We start from the raw sequence: 20,246 nt of genomic DNA on the forward strand, positions 1-20,246 counted from the left end.
TGAGGCCCCGCCCCGCCCCGCCCCGCCGGAGCCGCAGTCCGTCACCTGGAGACACTTCCTGGAGCGGAGGGGTGGGGGGGGCTGCGAGAAAGAAGAGTCGGCGTCGGGAGCGGCCCAGAACGAGCCGGGAAGAGCTCGCGCAGCGCCCCCTGCCGGCTGGGAGACTCGTCCGGCGCTTACAACCTCCCTACCCAAGGGCTGCGGGTAGGAAGGTGGATACAACGGGTGTGGAATGAACTGAACCCGCCGCCGTGCTTTAAAGGCCGACCGCATCCCAATGCCTGTGACCCCAGCCCTGCCCAGCAGCAGCAGCACCACCTCAGGCACAGGGGGAGCCATCCCCGCCTGTCATTCCCTCCCGGGCAGCTAGCAGAGGGGGGGAGGATAGATTAGCGCCCTGGGCAGGGACGCCAGGCAGTGCATTCACAACTATGCAGGGCCAGGCCCAGCCTCTAGTAAACCCCACTTCAGACTGGGGTCACTAACAGACCTGATCCCCAACATACATTAGCCACCTAGGTGAAATAACCCAGCCTGACAGAGGCTAGCACCAGGTCAAGAAAGATGTCTGGTTCCTCAACTCTTGAGTAAAGGGGCGGAGTAGGCAATGCTCAAGGGCTAAGAACTATAAGGCTAAGACTAACACTACAAATAATACTAAGTATAAACGAAGAACAAAATCTTAACACGAACTAAAAGGAGCTTCAAGCTTCCTTCGATTGTCCCAATTAATACGATTTGCCCCTTCTCATACCCTGAGCACTATGGGTCCTCCTTCTAAGTCCAAACTTGGATTCTTCACCCCCAAATTATTAGGATACACTTATTCTATAGACTGGCAGGTTTGTGCGTATTCATGACATATCCTCATCCTTTCCAGATGGTTCCAGACTGTTCATTTATCTCACCTTTGTTATTTCTGGCTCTTTTGTGGGTTCTGTGGTGCATCTGTGAAGTTTACTTGGGACATAACCTGAGACAGCGCCCCCTGTTTTGATGCCTCCTGACTTATCTAGGACAAAGGTTATAACCATATATGTCTTATCCTTTAACTCATCATTACTTATCTGGGCCAAAGGTCCTGACCATATGTATGCTAACTGCCTTAGCTTTCATATAGGATGTGGCCTGTAGGGTACCTTGCATTACAGCTAAAATACTTTAATATAAATCTATGACTCTATTATAATCAAACAACCATACTTAAATCTATAATATATGCAAGCAAGCAGGCTAGTCTTATAGGCTACAGTACACAAAATGTACTATACCCATATATATACAAACAATATAGAAATATATATTTTTGATGCTTTGGAAGATGTGAGGGGAAGAGCCACCAGTGGGTTTCCCCAAAGATCCTCTTAACTTAAAGGAATATATGGGCCATCAGCAGCCTCCTTCTGAAGATCCCACTATCTCTGCAAGAGGTTGTTAAGGTTGCCAATGTCATCCATCTTACAGATCTTTTTGTGCATACTGAGAGAAGAGGGACACTGGACAAAAGGGACATCATCATCTCTTTGGAAGGAAGACTGATCTACTGCTGTGCATTCTGTAAAAGTCCCGGCATCCCCAAGGGGAAGTGACCTGCCAGAAATCTCCTCCAGAGTTCCTGCTTCAGGAGGAGGAACCAGGCTATCAACAGTTGTCCACCAAAGATCGTGCTGCTCTGTTTGGGGGCCAGGACACCAGAAACTACTAAAATGTACTTGTTTAGGGATTTTCACCAGTTCACTAGTAGTCATCCAGCTACTGAACACAGCAGCTACCTAAGCTCTTTCCATACTGTGGTTGAAACCAAGGACCTCCTGGGTCCTCAAGTCCCATCCCCTGCTATCAGAGGCAACCCCAACATAATCCCCATCATAAATTTATCAAGCTACATTTTAGGACTAGTCAGGTTGTTTTTGCCCCCACTACTACAACTGGAATGCTGTCATAGAACGTACTCCTCTGATGGTTAGAAACCTTCTAATCTCTGGCCTAAATTTATTCAAGGCCAGTTTATACCTATTTGTCCTTGTGTCAACATTGTCCTTTATCATAAATAGCTCTTCTCCCACTCCCTGGTCCCTTCCTTCCCTCCTTTTCCTATTTAGGAAGCTCTTTTCCTATTTTATTACTATAACCATCTCCCTCTAATATGTTATGCCTATGCAGTATTGTCTGGTAATGTACTATTTGATCTTGCAGCTTTGATGAGTTGTAAAACTGCATAATTGCATAATTTTATTGGAGAGCATGTGAAGTGTGCTGTGTTAGGAAACATACACCAGCTAGAAGTCATTTACTTGTTTGTATTTTTCATTGTTTCTTTCTTTATAACAATTAATCACAAAAATAGCTCTTCTCCCTCCCTGGTGTTTACTCCCTGATGCATTTACAGAAAGCAATCAGATTTCCTCTCAACCTTCATTTTGCTAAACAAGCCAAATGCTTTTAGTCTCCTATTGTAAAATACACTCTCCATTTCCCTGATCATCCTAACAGCCCTTCTCTACAACCTTCACCTTTGTTGAATTCTGAATTCACCTCTGAATTCACCTTTGTTGAACATGAGTCGTCAGAACTGTACACAGTATTCCAGGTGAGGTTGTTGGAATTATTAATATTTATGCAGGGTATTACCACAACACTAATTTAACCATAAATTCCTTTATTAAATCCAAAGGCCAAATGGTATTCATACAATTGCTCTAAACAAGCCTAAATAATGAGCAATTTACTACTCCCAATGCAGTAACAAAACATTTATAAGCATTTGATCAAGATACAAATGGGCTAAATCCAGTGGTGCTTAGACCCATTTTCGTCAGCTCTAACGTGGTCAGGCAGGTATTAGCAATGGGCCCTTTAAGAGTTTACTTTTTATACCCTTCAACAAGCGATGTCATTGCCAATTACTGACTTCACCTAAAAACCATTTTGAGACAGTTCACCCTTATTTCCAGTTTTAATCCAGATAAAATGTACAACCTTCCTTGTGCCCTAGGCCTTTCCTCCTCTTCTTCTTGCAGACTAGCAGTTTTTCCATTGCACCTGGATTCACAGAGGCTTTAACACTGGTGTGTGGGTTGGGAAGGGCCATTTTGGCTCATTTTAAAACAGATTCTCTTTGTTTTATTTAAAACCATCTGCAGTCATCCCTGTCATTCAGAGGCCTTCTTTTTAGAAACTTCCCCTTATCTGATCAGTTATTCTTTGAACCAGACTTCCTCCCTACTTCATTCCTTCTGGCCTTATAACTCATTATTTTCAAGGTCTTCCATTCTACTTTCCTAGTCGGGGCCTTTCTTTACAACACATATATATATATTTCCTTGACCAAACTTAAACTAACTCTCATTATATATACATTTATATTTATCCAGCAGAGTTCTGACCAGTGCCTTGAGCAATGGCATTAATACTTCCCTATCTCTACTGGATATACCTAACCTGATACATCCTTGGATTATATTTCTTTTTCACAACTGCATTACATTGGTAGTTCATATGTGATCAATTTATACACTTAGCTCTTTCTCCTCTGTTATTTCCAACTGATGAAGCCACAGCTTATATCAGAATGTCTTGTTATTAGTCTCTAAGTGCAATGTCCTTTCACTTTATACTATTTAATTTCATCCCCTTTCTATTACTCCACTCCTTAAGGTCATCCAATTTTTCCTGTATAATACTCCAATTCTCTGTATTGACAATGATTCCCAACTTTATGTCATCAGCAAATTTTATGAGCGTACTCCTACTTTTGTGCCAAAGTCATTAATTAAAACACAAATAAGATCAGTCTCAAAATAAATCTTTGAGGAAATCCACTAGTAACTTCCCTCCTATCTGATAGTTCTCTTTTCTGCACAGCCATTGTCATCCCCGTTAGCCAGTTCCTAACCCACATTACAATTCTTGTTCTAATCCCCATCTTCTCCATTTTAACTAATAATTTCCCACGTAGCGCCATATCTAATGCTTGAAGTCCAGATAGATCAGATCAACTGCATTTCATAGAATCATAGAATATTAGAGTTGGAAGGGACCTCAGGAGGTCATCTAGTCCAACCCCCTGCTCAAGGCAGAACTAACCTCAGCTAAATCATCCCAGCCAGGGCTTTGTCAAGCCGCAGCTTAAAAACCTCTAAAGATGGAGGTTCCACCACTTCCCTAGGTAACCCATTCCAGTGCTTCACCCCCTCCTAGTGAAAAACATTTTCCTAATATCCAACCTAGACCTTCCCCACTGCAACTTGAGACCATTGCTCCTTGTTCTGTCATCTACTACCATTGAGAACAGCTTAGCTCCATCCTCCCTGGAACCCCCTTTCAAGTAGTTAAAGCTTGCTTTCAAATCCCCCCTCATTCTTCTCTTTTGCAGACTAAACAAGCCCAATTCCCTCAGCCTCTCCTCATAAGTCTTGTGCTCCAGCCCCCTAATCATTTTTGTTGCCCTCTGCTGGACTCTCCCCAACTTGTCCACATCCTTTTTGTAGTGGGGGACCCAAAACTGGACACAATACTCCAAATGCGGCCTCACCAATGCCGAATAGAGGGAAATAATCACTTCCCTCGATCTGTTGGCAATACTCCTACTAATGCAGCGCAATATACTATTAGCCTTCTTGGCAACCAGGGCACACTGCTGACTCATATCCAGCTTCTTATCCACTATAGCCCCCAGGTCCTTTTCTGCAGAACTGCTGCCTAGCTCGTCAGTCCCCAGTCTGTAGCTGTGCATGAGATTCTTCCGTCCTACATGGAGGACTCTGCACTTGTCCTTGTTGAACCTCATCAGATTTATTTTGGCCCAATCCTCCAATTTGTCTAGGTCCCTCAGAATCCTATCCCTACCTTCCAGGGTATCTACCACTCCCCCTAGCTTAGTGTCATTAGCAAACTTGCTGAGGGTGTAATCTACCCCATCCTCCAGATCATTAATGAAGATGTTGAACAAAACAGGCCCCAGGACTGACCCCTGAGGCACTCCGCTTGTGACCGGCTGCCAGCTAGACATGGAGCCATTGATCACTACCCGTTGAGCCTGATGATCTAGCCAGTTCTCTATCCATTTTATAGACCATTCATCCAACCTATACTTCTTTAACTTGCTGATAAGAATACAGTGGGAGACTGTATCAAAAGCTTTGTTAAAGTCAAGATATCTCATGTCCACCGCTTTCCCCTCATCTACAGAACCAGTCACCTCTTCATAGAAGGCAATCAGGTTGGTCAGGCATGACTTGCCCTTGATGAATCCATGTTGACTGTTCCTGATCACCTTTCTCTCTTCCAAGTGTCTTAAAATGGATTCCTTGAGGACCTGCTCCATGATTTTTCCAGGGATTGAGGTGAGGCTGACCGGTCTGTAGTTCCCTGGATCCTCTTTTTTCCCTTTTTTGAAGATGGGCAATATATTTGTCTTTTTCCAATCATCAGGGACCTCCCCCAGTTGCCACGAACTTTCAAAGATAATAGCCAATGGCTCTGAAATCACATCAGCTAACTCCCTCAGCACCCCAGGATGCATTGCATCTGGCCCCATGGACTTGTGTATGTCCAATCTTTCTAATAGTCTTGAACTTGTTCCTTCAGCACTGAGGGATGTTCACCTCCTCCCCATTCTGTGCTGCCCAGTGTAGTAGTCTGGGAGCTGACATTGTCTGTGAAGACACAGGCAAAAAAAGCATTGATTATCTCAGCTTTCTCCACATCCTCTGTCACTAGGTTGCCTCCCCCAATCTGTAAGGGCCCACACTTTCTCTAATCTTCCTCTTGTTGGTAACATACCTGTAGAAACCTTTCTTGTTTCCTTTCACGTCCCTTGCTAGCTGCAGCTCCAATTGCACTTTGGCCTTCCTGATTTAATTCCTGCATGTTCGAGCAGTATTTTTATAATCCTCCCTAGTCATCTGACCAAGCTTCCACTTCTTGTAAGCTTCTTTTTTTGCATTTAAGCTCACCAAAAACTTTTTTGTTAAGCCAAGCTGGACGCCTACCATATTTGCTATTCTTTCTTCACATCGGGATGGTTTGTTCCTGCACCCTCAATAAGGTTTCTTTAAAATACAGCCATCTCTTGGATTCCTTTCCCCCTCATATTAGTCTCCCAGGGGATCCTGCCCATCAGCTTCCTGAGGGAGTCAAAGTCTGCTTTTCTGAAGTCTATGGTCTGTATCCTGCTGTTCTCCTTTCTTCCTTTTGTCAGGATCCTGAACTCGACCATCTCATGGTCACTGCTGCCTAGGTTGCCACCCACTTCTACTTCCCCTACCAAATCTTTCCTGTTTGTGAGCAGCAGGTCAAGAGGAGCACATCCCCTAGTTGGTTGCTCCAGCACTTGCACCAGGAAGTTATCCGCAACACTCTCCAAAAACTCCCTGGATTTTTTGTGCTCTGCTGTATTGCTCTTCCAGCAGATGTCAGGGTGATTGAAGTCTCCCATGAGAAACAGGTCCTGTGAACTGAAAACTTTCCCAAGTTGACTGAAGAAAGCCTCATATACTTCATCCTCCTGGGCTGGTGGTCTATAACAGACACCCACCACGACATCACCCTTATTGTTCTTGCTTCCCATGTCTAAAAGATCAGTTATCTTATCATAGAAAGGTATTAGGTTAGTCTGGCACAATCTACCTTCAGGAAACCCATGTTTCATTGTATCCCATTTTCCATTTACCTCTATGTCTTTAATTATTGTTTCTATCAAAATTTGTTCAATGCCTTGCATACTAAGGTCAGACTGATGCATCTGTAGTTGCCTGGATCAGTTTTTACCCCTTTCTTAAATATAGGTACAATGTTTGTTATTCTCCAGTCATACAGCACCATCCTTGATTTGACAGATTTATTAAAATCATTGCTACTGGACTTTCCATTTCATGTACCAGTTCTTTCCATATTCCGGGATGGAGATTGTTCAGTTTTCCTGACTTGAGCACGTTAAGTTTTGCTTCTGTGCAGTTTTCCTGACCAGTGTGCACTGGATTTTCCCTCTGAGGATCATTATTATAAAATTGTACTACAGATTATTTGGAATGCCTATATTGGTGTCTATAGCAGGATTTCTCAACCTTTTTGATACCAGGGACTGGCTTGCTGCCTTCCTAAATTGTGTCAGGGAGATCTCACTAGTCAAGAAAACAGTTCTAGATTACAGCCATGTCCAAGTCTGGTGATTGCTAGCACAGTAAATCATAGCGCAGCTAGAACTTTAACATGAAGCTTCCCTGAAATTTGGATTTTGTGCTGATATGCTGCTTACTGACTGGTCAGTACAAATGCAATGTTTGTGACATCATGATCCAGTTGCTGAGTCAACAAGTGAATTTCAAACAACAGAGATGCTTGGAGGCATCATCATGTCATCTAGACCAAGCAAGGAAAACAAGAGGTAAAGGTTAAAAGGCTGACGGGACAACACAGAACCTTTACAAAACAGCTAGCCTTGTCAAAATCCAGGCAGATAAGAATTCCATCTGCACTACTTGTGGTGACGACTGGGTCACATCAGTTGTCATGTCAAGAAAGAAAGATCTTTTTTGTCTGGGGTTATTTTGTAAGAGTGTTCCTCACACTGATTCCACGACTAGGTAAGAAACATTGCTTCAAAATCCATTATCATGAAGAACTTAACATAAGGCCAGGGCATTTTGCCTTCTTGTGACACTGACCAGTCTTGTTCAGGCCTCTTCGGTTAGATGCCCTATGGAGGGTCATAATAAGGGAGAACACTCTATTGAGCTTAGATATTGGACAGCATCTAGGTAAAGGAAAAGGCTACCTTCTTTGTCCATAGGTAGTCTCTTGGATTCCAGAGGTTATGGAGCTACAGGCAGAGCCCCTGAAAGCTGGTGTCTCAGGGACCATAAAAAGGCTCTCCCTCAAGCATTCAGGTGTAAATATAAACACAGGCCAAACAAAACCCAACCTAGCGTAATAACCTAGTACTCTCTGCTTTGCACCACATAAAGACTTTGCAGCAGACAGGGAATCTTCAGCTGTTTGTTTGATGCATGTTTAAGCCCCCTTTCCACAAGAATTCAGCAATTCTAGCCAAGGATCTGGCTTCTGCCTTGTATGCCTATAGAATCTCAGCCCTAACATTGCATTAATGTATTTTTTTTTCAAAGGGAACATGGTTGTTGATTGCACAGTACTTTTTTCAATGTGTAATTTTTGCAATAATTCATATTATGGACCTATAGATGTACATGATCAAAAACTAATATACATACATGTACATATGTGGAGCACCATGTCTGTGAACTATGAAAAAATGGATACCTCCGCTCTGGGCTCCAATACTGGAAGTAGGCATCTCTGTGTTTACAGGATTAGAGTGATTGTTAAGGCTGCAATCTAAGGCTGACTTTCACTCCCATTGTAACTCAAAGTAATAAATAAATATTGTTTTCAACATCTGAAAGTTTGCTGTAAGGTGAATTTTCATATGTAGACTTTTGCATGAACTGCAAGATTATTATGGAGTGGTTTAGGCCCAGGCCCCAATCCTGCAAACACTTATGCATGTGCATAACTGTAAACTTGGGACTAGTTCCAATTGGCTTCAGTGGAACTCCTCCTATGCTGAGAACCTGTGCGGTCCGGATTGGGACCGCCTCGGCCTGAGTACAAGGACAGGATAGCAGCACCGCTGCTATTAGTAGGATTAAGATTCCGGAAACCCGGGGACAGAAGAAACCAAGGTGCCAGTCACACCCTGGAACATTGTCACAGCAGTGCCTGATTCTGGCATCGCGCTTGTGAGAACCCCTGGCGCAAATCAGGGCATCCTCACCGGGATGCTGCAAAATCCGCGGGGGAGGGCGGCGATCTTCCCCCACCCCCCGCACTATTACCCCTAGGGCAGAATAGCGCTGGGGGGGGGGTGGAGCCCCGGCGGCCGGGAGCGAGGAGAACAACAGCTGCCTGCCCGCGTTACTGTCCCTTTAAGGGGAGGGGAGGAGTCAGCGGCGCGCGGGTCGGTTCCTGCCGCTATCCCGTGATGCATTGCGGCAGGGGCGGCTGACGGACGGGGCCGCTGCGTGCGCGCGGGACAATAGGGAGCTCGTGGCCGCGCCTACCCCACGCGCTGCTGCTGCTGCCGCCGCCCCTTCCCCCCCCACCGGTCTGAAGAGCGCGGCGCGCCCGGCGGGAGCGATGCGGCGCTGAGCAGGAGGCGGAGGACGCACAGGCCGCCGCGCCCCGCGCAGGGCCCCGCTCGCCGCCATGTCTGCGGGATTCTCCTTCGGGGCCGGCACGCTGGGCTCCGCCGCCGCCGCTGCTGGGGCGGGAGGCGGCGGCGGCGGCGGGGGCTTCTCCTTTGGAGCCAGCCAGGCGAGGTAACTGCGCCCTCCGGTCGGGTCCCCGGCTGGGTCCCGCCCTGCCCAGGCCCGGTCCTTGTCTGCCCGTCCCCTGCCTCCCTCCCCGGCCGCGTCCCTGGGTCGGAGCCGGCGGCCGGCACGTGTGTGACTGGGGAGCTCGGGGGCGTTTCTCCACCCGCTGCGGCAGCGCGCTCGGGAGCAAACCCGCAGCTCGGGGCTTGGATGGGCTGAAACGCCCCTTTCTGCCCAGTCGCCGTCAGGGTCCGCCTGGGCCCGAGACACTAACGGGCCTCCATCGAAAGTGGTGTCTGCAAGCGCGAGTGTGGTGCTGCATTGGGGGGGGTGGAGGGGTGACGTGCTGTTTGTGTTGTGTTGTGTGTGGCGAGGGCCCGTCCAGCCGTGTGCCCCAGCATTTACAAAGGGCTCCATGGGGATCACTAACCTAAGTGTTGTAGCACCTTAAAGACTAACACATTTCTGCGGGCATAAGCTTTCTTGGGCTGCAACCCACTTCCTCAGATGCATGAAGTGGAAATCACAGATAGAGGCTATATAAGTGTATGTGCATTGCCAGAAAGCCCCTTTCTGCGTCTACTGCGTACCCTGCTACCACACCAAACAAACAAATCCTCCTCCCAAAGGCCTAGGTTTGGCATTTAAAATCCAAGATCTGAATTTTATGCTTCTCCAGACTGAAAATAAATATTGCATGTTTTTAAAGAGAGTTGAATTATTAGTCTGATGGGTCTCCACAGGTGCCACGTGCAGTAGAAATGAGGGGTTGGCTATGGAAAGGTTTATACCTGCAATTGGAAACCTTGTTTTGTTTTGTTATGAACTGGTGCAGCTTCATTCCCTCCGGTTTAGAGAACATTACAGCTTATGTTGCTGGGAATGCAGGTGGAGCTGGACTGCTACAGAAATGTGTTTCCAGACCATCCTGGTGTAGACAAGGATTCAGTGAGAACATGATAGTCAAATTTCGTTATTAATATGCTTAAATTGTGTGGGACACCAAAAAAACTGTCAGAAGGTAGCACTGTAGAACCAAACAGTGCTACCTTCTCACAGTTTTTTTGATATCCCGTACAATTTAAGCATATTAATAATAATCACTCATGTCCCAGCTAGTGCTCCAAAGATGTAACACGTCATTATATGCTATTAATGATGTATTGAAATAGCCTGTGCTTACTGGTGCTTTTGACATCTACTACTGCAGTTTATTATTTTACAAGAAGGATTTTTTGCTCATCAGAATACACTGTCTAAAGTATAAATAGTGTAAAAAAAAAAAAAAAAAACCAAAAAAACACACTTGGTATTTTGTTATGCTTATTAGGGCCTGATTTTCAGACTGAGGCTTTGTTGACTCTGAATATTCCCACAAGTGGTGATGTGCAGTAAATTGTCAGAAAAAACATGAATGAAATACAAGTACAGTTCATAGTGGAATTGGACTTGCAGAGATGGAGACTTAATTTAGAAGTGAGGTCGTTTGAGTTTAAGAATCCATGAATGATGATAAATTGAAAGTAAATTCACACTTGTGGTGAAAAGAGAGCTGAGTGTGTTGATGGCTGAGATTTGTTCGTTGTGCTTGGGGAAGAACGGATGATGAAATAATTACAAACATGAACTTGTGAAATGGGTTAGTTTGCAAAATAATTGATGCTAATAGTTTTATTTTGTAATAGCTCAACAGGAGGGCTTAATTTTGGAACCTTGGGCTCCTCAACTGCTACAGCAACTACATCAGCTCCATCAGTAGGCTTTGCAAGTGGACTCTTTGGTTCAAAATCTACGACTGGGCTTGCTCTAGGTGGCATTAATACAGGTAGGAAATGCATTCCTTTAATATAATAGAAATTTGGATAATCACTAAGGGTACAATTCTGTCATGGAGGTCACGGATTCTGTTACTTTCCAGGACCTCCAGGACTACTACTTGGGTGGGGCGGGGCTGGAGCAGCAGCAGCCAGTCCCAGGAGCAGTGGAGAGCGGGGCTGGAGCAGCTGCAAGCACCAGCAATGCTTTTTGTCCCACCTCCATTAGGGTATTTTTAGTAAAAGTCTGAGACAGGTCACAGGCTTCCATGAATTTTTGTTTCCTGCCATCTGTCCCTGACTTTTACTAAAAATACCCATGACAGAATCTTCACCTTAATAATCACTGAGTGTATCATGAATTAGTAAATGAACAAACACAAAAAGGAAGACTAATGCATTGCGAAGTGTGCTGAAATTATTTTAACTGTAGCTTTATACATTGCTAGCAGATATGATCTCTTTGTAAAAATGAGATCTTAGTAATGCATTACAGCATTAAAACCTGATACAGAAAACCCTGATAACTGAACCTTTAACAGATTAATGTACTTGCAATTCGAAATTTGTATCTGGTCTTATGTATGAATTTTGTATAAAGTTGGAATTTTATACCATGAAATACTGATTTTTATGAAGGCTTTGGTCATTCCCTGAAGATTTCCCTAAAATGAGGGTTTGCCTGCATATCTCCTGGAGATTGGGAGAGGCCACTAAAATTTTGTGTGGATTATAGCATGAAGTTGAGTGCAATATGGGGTTCAATGCAGTGTGGGTTTAAGGTTATGCTGTACTTAGCTTTTAAGAATTTTCTGAAAATCATTGCTAAGAGATGCTATAAACAAATTCATTTTCTATTATATTGTTATTTGCAATGCTATAGTTCTTATAAGCACTTCAAATTAGCCATTAATAATTGGGCCCAAATGTCCTTTTGAAGCTTGGGCAGTTGTGTATGCTTTCTCAGACAAAAAAGATCTTTTCAGTCATGTACAAGCAATTCTGTAGGTAGTTTAACAGGGATACAGAAGAAAAATTGTACCATTTTCAAGTCAGGCCTTGCACGTATACAATAGCTAATATTAGTGAATTGTACATTGGCTCTATTGGTTATAGAGAATGCTCTCTCTTTCATACACTAATGTGACTGGCTAAAGTTATCTCTTACAGGGAGTATTTGTAGCATTGTTACATCATTAGATATAGATTGCTTTATCTCCTTAGCTTGCTTCTGTTTGAGTGATCCATTAGTTATATTCCTGTCATTGATTTAGAGGTAAGTTTCTTAGAAGCTGAAATGGCATAGCTTTGTAATGAGTGATCAATTATGATTTTAAATTTCTATGGTGAAGAAACTAATTTGAGACCCAAGATTCTGACTAGACCTTGGACTCTGTAATCATCTCCACTATAACACAAAACCACACTATTGTGCATAGTGGCATTCCTGACAGGATGTAAATATGGAATTAAGCCATTTAAACTCTTCAGTGTTTTTAGTGGCTTTCAATTAATTTAAATTGTAGTGTACTGCTTAACTGGTATTTTCATTGCATACTTACTATTGTGTTGAAGAGACATTGGTCAAATGAATTATGTACGTTTTTTACAAGTTAATTGTACTTTGCCAGGCAGATTTGTACTGCTGATGCTAATTTGAAACCTATGATTATTTTGTGTTTAAGGGTCTAAACCAGGGTAAATCTTATGTTCAAAAATACTTTACAAAACTTATTCCAATTTATCTTGTATCATTGTAGAGACTGTGGCGTTGTATAATTTTAGCATTTTACTGGTACTAATAAACCATAAACAGCCACTTAATTCTGTGTATACAAAGCTTGGTAAAATATGGTTTAAATGACAATGGATTTTTATTCTGTTTTTCTTGGCAGGAACAGCTACAACTATTGCAACAGGATTAACACTGGGTAAGAGCCACATATTTAGAAGCTGTTAGTATTTGCAGACAAGTAAATGTGCTCTAGACCAGTATTCTTGTACTGTAAGCATTTGCTGAGGCAGAGACCTGCTGGTCACATGGCATGGATTCTCCTCATATTAAAGACAGCTAAAAGTACATTGATACTTCTCCATGTAAGGAATTATTGTAGTTGCCACAGGTTTAATGCCACCACTGATGGGAAGTCAGGTACACATTATTACGAGGAAATTATTGGATCTTTCTATGGTAGCATGCTTAGAGTAGTTTTGAAGGATTGCTATTCTATTGTTTGAGACTAATGAGGCCGTGGAACATATATGTGGTTTTGGAAACAAAATGCACTGAACTGAAGAACATGAGTGCTTTGTCTAATTCAGATTTGCTTACCCTTAAATTTCTGGAGGGTGCTGAGCTTTAAGGGCCATGTTTAATGATGTTCCAGATACATATATATTTTAAATTGAACATTTTCTGGGAAGCATCCATGTTTTTACACTGAGATTCTTTTAGCAGTGGTCTCTTCCTATGCCAAAGTTTTTCAACCTCTAAGATGACAATATCCACTCTAGTGTTCTGCATCAGAACTGCTATCTCTACACAGTTGAGGGAGTACGTAACCCTTTCACTACCTAAAATTGTTGACTTCCTGTATGAATAAACCATTTATTGTCTAATGCAGTGTTTCTCAACCTTTTAAGTAGCAAGTACCCCCTAACTTCTGAAAATGTTAATAAGTACCCCAGCACTCCATTTTCCACTCTGAGAAATACAATCTTTTCCCCCTTTACCACTGGATGACTATATTTCTCATAAAGCAGGAGAATTCTGAGTTCTGCAGTTCAGTGTGACAAATCACAAAAACCCCTGCTGTTTCTCCCCTCCTTCCTCCATATAGGAGCAAAGGTCAACACCAGCCAATCAGTATGGCCTGATTGCAGGGTCATGTGGTGTTCTCACACAGGCGGGCACTTGTGAGGTATGAGCAGGCACAAGTGGCCCACCAGTGTGGATAGCGGCGCTCCCCATGGCCGTCCTTGGGGCCGGGGCCTGGGGTAAATCACACTGCGTGGGCTGCTCTTAAGATTTTTATACTGGTAAAATCTGGGGCTGTCATAGTTGTCAATTTCACTGTTCAGTTAGAGCAGTCAAATTGACAAGTAAGCCTGTGGGTAGAGTCTGGCTCCAGGACCGGGCAAGTGGCTGGGCTCTCCGCCTGGCTTTCTGGGCACCGGACTTTGAACTGGGAAGGAGAGCTGCCACCTGGGCAAGATGAAGGTGACTGCACTTGGCTGCCAGCCCTGGAGGTGCACAACTGTGACACCTGCTCCGAGCTGGGGTGGAAGAGGCTTCCGTGCAGGCTAGGACCCAGGGATGTGGGCAGACAACAGGCAGCTGCTGTCCATCTTCAAGCCAGAGTGTGGGAGGCTGTCTCTCAGCTCAGAGCCGGGGCATGGGTGGCAGCCCCCCAGCTGTGAGCCCAGCTTGTAGGGTGCAGGAGGCTGCCGCTGAGCTCCCACCTGGGAGCTGGGACGGGGCAGGATGCGGGCGGTGCCACCTGGCTTTCTGAAAAGCCAGTGGCTGCTGTCCAAGCTGGGTTGCTGCCACCTCCCGGTGTCCCCGGATGCCGGGCGGCTGCTTTCGGTGGTTTTTTCACTGCGTACCCCCTGCCTGTGTTTTCTGTACCCCCAGGGGTACACATACCACAGGTTGAGAAACTACGGTCTAATGTTTGTGAGTGCACATAGGCAATATGGGTCATGCACAAAGAGAGCATGGTCTCATTCCGTGTTCCTTCATTCACAATGTCAAGATCCATTTGGCTGTGGGAGGTGGAAAACTGTCTTTTGGCTTTCATTCAGTATTAAAATACTGTAAAATGTGTTAGCTTGTTCACCTCAAGTAATGTTACTGTCTTAGGTGGTGAACTTGCATTGGTGAACTCAAATCAACAAATATCGTTATCATTTGTGTCAGGTTGGGGCCCATTGTTCTAGGCACGGTACACTTTCTGCCCCAAAGAGCTTATTGTCTAAATAGACAACATAGACAAAGGGTGGGAAAGAAAAGGTGAAATTACACTGGATTTAAAGTTGGTAGGTTCGTACCCCCATGTGGAGTCTCCAATAGACAGACAAGTGGATTTGTTGTAAAGAAAGAACTTTGCTGCCTGCCCCTTCACTTGAGTGAGCCTGATATAGGCAGAATTGTTCTTTAACTCCTTCTTATGGATGGAGAAAAAGCGTTGAGCTGGAAGGAGCCTTTGGAAGATACTTCTACTTTCATTGTTTCTCTGATGCTTCTTTAAATATTCATATTTTTCATCTGTGGCTATGATGTATGCAGGTGTAAATGTACCTGTTTCTGAAAAGCAGACAGCAAAGCAAAACAGCTCCTGGCCCAAAACAACAGGCTTTTCTAGGGGAAATTGAAATAAGCTATGCTACCATTGCAAGGCAGCATAAAACAGGGTACAAGATCTAATACAGCATCAGACGGTTTTGAGGCTGTTCTGTGAACATGTAAAATGAAAGCGGTGAAGAGAAGGGCTAGAAGGATGATCTGAGGAATGGAAAACCTGTCATATGAGAGGACACTCAGAGCTTGGCTTGTTTAGCCTAACCAAAAGAAGGCTGGTGGGAGATACGCTTGCTCTCTATAAATACATTGGAGGGATAAATACCAGGGAGGGAGAGGAATTATTTAAGTTCGGCACCAATGTGGACACTAGAACAAATGGATACAAACTGGCCGTCAGAAAGTTTAGACTTGAAATTAGACAAAGGTTTCTAACCATCAGGAGAGTGAAGTTCTGGAACAGCCTTCCAAAGGGAGCAGTGGAGGCAAGAAACCTAGTTGGCTTTGAGTCTGAGCTTGATAAGTTTATGCAGAGGATGGTATGATGAGACAGCCTAATTTGGCAATTGACTGATCTTTGATTTCTAGCAGTAAATATGCCCAATGGCCTGTGATGGGATGGATTCTGAGTTACTACAGAGAATTCTTTCTTGGTGTCTGGCTGGTGAGTCTTGCCCACGTGCTCAGGGTTTAACTGATCACCATATTTGGGGTCAAGAAGGAATTTTCCCCATGGGCAGGTTGGCATAGGCCCTGGGGTTTTTTCACCTTCCTCTGCAGCATGGGACATGGGTCACTTGCTGGTGAGTTCTCTGTACCTTGAAGTCTTTAAATCATATTTGAGAACTTCAGTAACTCAGTCTTAGGTTAAGGGTCTATTACAGGAATGGGTGGGTGAAGTTCTGTGGCTTGCCTTTTGCAGGAGGTCAGACTAGATGATCATAATGGTCCCTTCTGACCTTTATAGTCTGAGTAATTGAGAAAGATAGAACAAATCCAGGGAAAATCACCCCAGAACACATTGCGTGACCCCTAGAACACCTGTTTGGAAGTGGTATCCTCTCCTGTACAGGCAAATAGTCACTCGTTTCATTGGGCAAAAGAGCAGTTACCCAGATTAGCTTTCTTAGTCCTGGTCAAACATTCTCTATGCCTTCTTACCATTAGAGTTTCTATACAAAAAACACAATTAAGGAGAGAGCTGTCATGATTCTGGTGGCATCATACTGGCTGCAGAGAGTATGATTGTCAGACCTAACAACATGATACAAGAACCTGGTATGACAAGCACGAATGTCCCTGCTGTCCAAAAGGGCCTATATACATAGGGTCCCATCATGCTGTCTAATAAAGCTGGGTGCCTGGCATTTGGAAAGAAGCAACTGAAGGAATTATATTTGGGCAGGAAATCTCTATTCTTATAGCTTCAAAATAAATTCACCAATTTAGTGAACTCCATAATCTGACTAAAACATAAGAGCTGGTGTATAGTAAGTAGTTACACCAAGTTCGACAAATATAGGGAACCTACTAGAGTTCCATAAACACTTTCACTATGAGTTTAAAGGTGCCCAAGTGAAGGCACACATTAAATATATCCCATTTAGGAGGTGGCCAGAGGGAAGTGATGCCATCTAGATACCAAAATTTCTTCAGTCAGCCTCTCAGGTAAACCTCATTAGAACCTTGACCTAGTGCTGTATGCCCTACATGACAACCTTTGCGGAACACTTTGTGGACCTTACTTACCAAGTCATTCTTTCAGCCAGGCAAATATTACATTTGGGAGGTTAGTCTGTGAAAGACAGGCACTGTGTTTTTCATGCTAGTAATTTTTTAGTGTGATCTTGACATTCATCCTTAAAGTCTGCTTCTTGTGTTATTCTACTACAATACACGCATACAATCTGCATGACCAATGGAAGAACTATGGCACATCTTTTCATTCTCCATAGGCTTTAATATCCTGATATTCATAAAGCACTAAAACATATAGACAAAACTGAAGCATTCAGGAAATTAAGCTAATTATGCATTCTAACTGTAAGGGACAATAAGACATACAAGACAAAGAACTTATCTTCTCTGTGTTGAGCACACTTGAAAAGGTGTAGCAGTTTCCTAGGTGGATTCATAAATTAAAGAAATCTGCCACATAGATTCCTGGCCTTCTTTGTATTCTTTAACAAAATATGTCAAAGCTGGTGTACAGGTCTCACTCAGTGCAGTATTTGGGATTATGATGGTGCAGGATATAATGAATAAGTCTGTCAGTAAATCAAGGCAATCTATTGCATATTTGAGTTTGCTTATATGTTAGATTAATTTCTCTTTGTAGCTACACACTGATGGATTACCATTGTGGGATTTGGTAGACCTTCCTTTTATGAAGAATAGGAAAATTTCCTTTCTTCAAGTAGTAATGACCACAGATCCAAACCATCCTGATTTGAGAGAGAGATCACTACTCAAGAGAGAAATGAATAACATAGTTCTTGTACTCTGCTGTAGCTATAGTCATAATTTGTTTTACTCTCAATTTAATGTAGGACACAGTTTTCATTATAGCACTGGCAGTTGTAAGCTAGTTCTTTCTTCAGCAGAAGGATTTATTCCTTCAGCCAGTGACTGAAAGGTCTTGGTTTTGACTGTAAAGATACAAATAAACAAGGCCAACTGTAAAATCTGTGGACCTTATTTGAAGAGAGGAAATGTTGTGATAAGCTTCTGTACATAATATTGTTTTTGTGTAGAAAGGAACCAAACCAAAATGTGGGATGCCTTCTAGGTTCTTGTCATAGCATTTTCATTAATATTTTAATTGGTAAAATTCATTTTGAGGGTGATATTTTTACTTCAAAATTTGGTGTTTTAGAATGCATGACAGCTGAGGGGGAAAATGTTAACATGAGCATTTACGCTTCAGGAAAATGTCTTAAGAGTTGTGTTCATTATTGTAGGAGCTCCTGCCACTACATCAGCCTCTACCACAGGTTTTGGTTTAGGGTTCAACAAACCTGCAGGATCAGCCACACCATTTGCTTTGCCTATTACTTCTACCTCAGCAGGAGGCCTCTCGCTTTCTTCTGCTCTTACATCAACTCCTGCAGCAGGTAAGGATATACTATTTTCCTCTCAGTGCTGCATTTTGCATTCAAACATATCAAAGTGCTTTACAAGCACTCTGAAATAGATGGGCATCCTTACTACTAATATGGTCATTGCCTGCCTTTTATATGAGACTAATCTGACAGACAGAATTTAAGTGACAGGTTGAGCTTCACTGATGTTAATGTTAGGAGTCCTAGCATAGTTAGGCATGCAGCTACTATCTTTGTTCTAAGCCCAGTGTTGATTAAATGTACTCAGTTTCTTTTAAGCACTGCACTATCTGGTAGTGATAGGTGATGGCTTGTCTACCCCAGGGTTCCCAATGTTGCCACCACTAATGGATGTCAACTGGTATTGGCAGTGGTGGGAGATGTTCTTTAAAATATTTCCTAAGTGTGGAAAGGGCCATCATAATGTTGAAAATGGTTAATGTCTAGTGTCAGTGAGACAAATGGTTTTGGTACTGCTAAAGAATGATGCACAATATGTACCTAAGGCATCCCGTTCTTGACATACTAATATATGCATGACACCTTCTCCAGATGTGCAGTCTACACAATCATATTCAAGTTTTCATTGAAAAGCCAGCTACATCAGCTAACTGTGTGTATACCAAAACTATGCAGCACACTTTCCCACATTCTCATTAGTTCAGATGCCACAGTATTTCACCTCTTATTCTCTGCCTGCCCAAAAAACTCAAATCATCCATTCAGGTAGAAGCTTTAAAATCACAATTACTATGAAAAGTAAAGTCACTATTACTACTATGTGAGAGACTTTGATGTTCAGCTGGACCTAGCCATCCTTACCTGCGTACAGATCGAAGACCAAGATTCCACTTAGTTTGCAGCAGCCAGTATCCAAATTCTGTGGTAGATCAGTAGACTCTGCAGCGTTCTAGTGGAGAGTCTTAAAATTCTTTGGCAGCTTCAGATAAACTTGAATACAGGAAGTTTTGGTTGAATTAAATTTTTAAATGAAAACTACAGTCAGTACAGTTGCCCTTGTTGATGGTGATATTAAATTTAGATTATTGCTGCAGATTTTCATTCCACGTTAACTCTCCATTGTGATTAATAAAGCAGTTCATGCCTCTGAGCAATTGTTTTAGGCTGTCTGCAGATTGTATAGTCTGTGTATTAAGGATGGCTTCATTTTTTCTTTTAATTTCAGGTTCTACTGGCTTTACGTTAAATTTGGGTGCGACAGCTGCCCCAACTACAACTGCATCCACCGGCCTGACACTGGGAGGAGCCTTAGCTGGTTTGGGAGGTACACTCTTCCAGAATGCAGGCACAGCAACAGGTGAAAATTAGTTTCTTTTCCCACTTCTGTTTCACAATGCTGAAACACAGGTAATACTCTGTGGCTACTGTAAAACTTAAATAATCCTCTCTGAACTTTTTCTGTTTCCCTGAATGTTACTAGTCTTAGCAAGTTATAAAATACCAGACAATACAACTGCCTTCTAAACAGTCTATCTCTTCCTCTATAAAATTATTTGATTTTGGGAGTTTTCTGCGAGAATATAAGTACATAAAGTATATATACTCCTTCCATGAAGCAGTTGCATAGCTGCCATAGCAGTGTTGTGATCATAAATGGAAAGGGAGGTGTTTTCAGAAATAATCTCTTCATTAAGATGTGGTTTGCACTATGAAATGCCTTGAGAACCCTTGGTATAAA

The 20,246-nt window shown here is 43.1% G+C and overlaps 1 protein-coding gene across 3 annotated transcripts in view; it reads left to right on the top strand.

Annotated features, from left to right (window-relative positions):
- The first annotated feature begins 9,042 nt into the window (after positions 1 to 9,042).
- NUP58 (nucleoporin 58) overlaps positions 9,043 to 20,246 on the top strand; it is a 57,275-nt gene continuing 46,071 nt past the window's right edge. For all 3 annotated transcript variants that reach the window (XM_067562889.1, XM_067562890.1, XM_067562891.1), the window contains exons 1-5: positions 9,043 to 9,338; positions 11,018 to 11,157; positions 13,042 to 13,077; positions 18,407 to 18,559; positions 19,734 to 19,865. In XM_067562889.1, coding sequence (XP_067418990.1) covers positions 9,226 to 9,338; positions 11,018 to 11,157; positions 13,042 to 13,077; positions 18,407 to 18,559; positions 19,734 to 19,865 — 574 coding nt within the window. In that variant the 5' untranslated portion in view covers positions 9,043 to 9,225. The remainder of the gene's footprint in view (positions 9,339 to 11,017; positions 11,158 to 13,041; positions 13,078 to 18,406; positions 18,560 to 19,733; positions 19,866 to 20,246) is intronic.

The sequence above is a fragment of the Emydura macquarii genome, unplaced genomic scaffold, assembly GCF_026122565.2.
Source record: "Emydura macquarii macquarii isolate MOO-44397 ecotype Brisbane River unplaced genomic scaffold, CSIRO-AGI_Emac_v2 contig_2473, whole genome shotgun sequence".
Lineage (NCBI taxonomy): Eukaryota > Metazoa > Chordata > Testudines > Chelidae > Emydura > Emydura macquarii.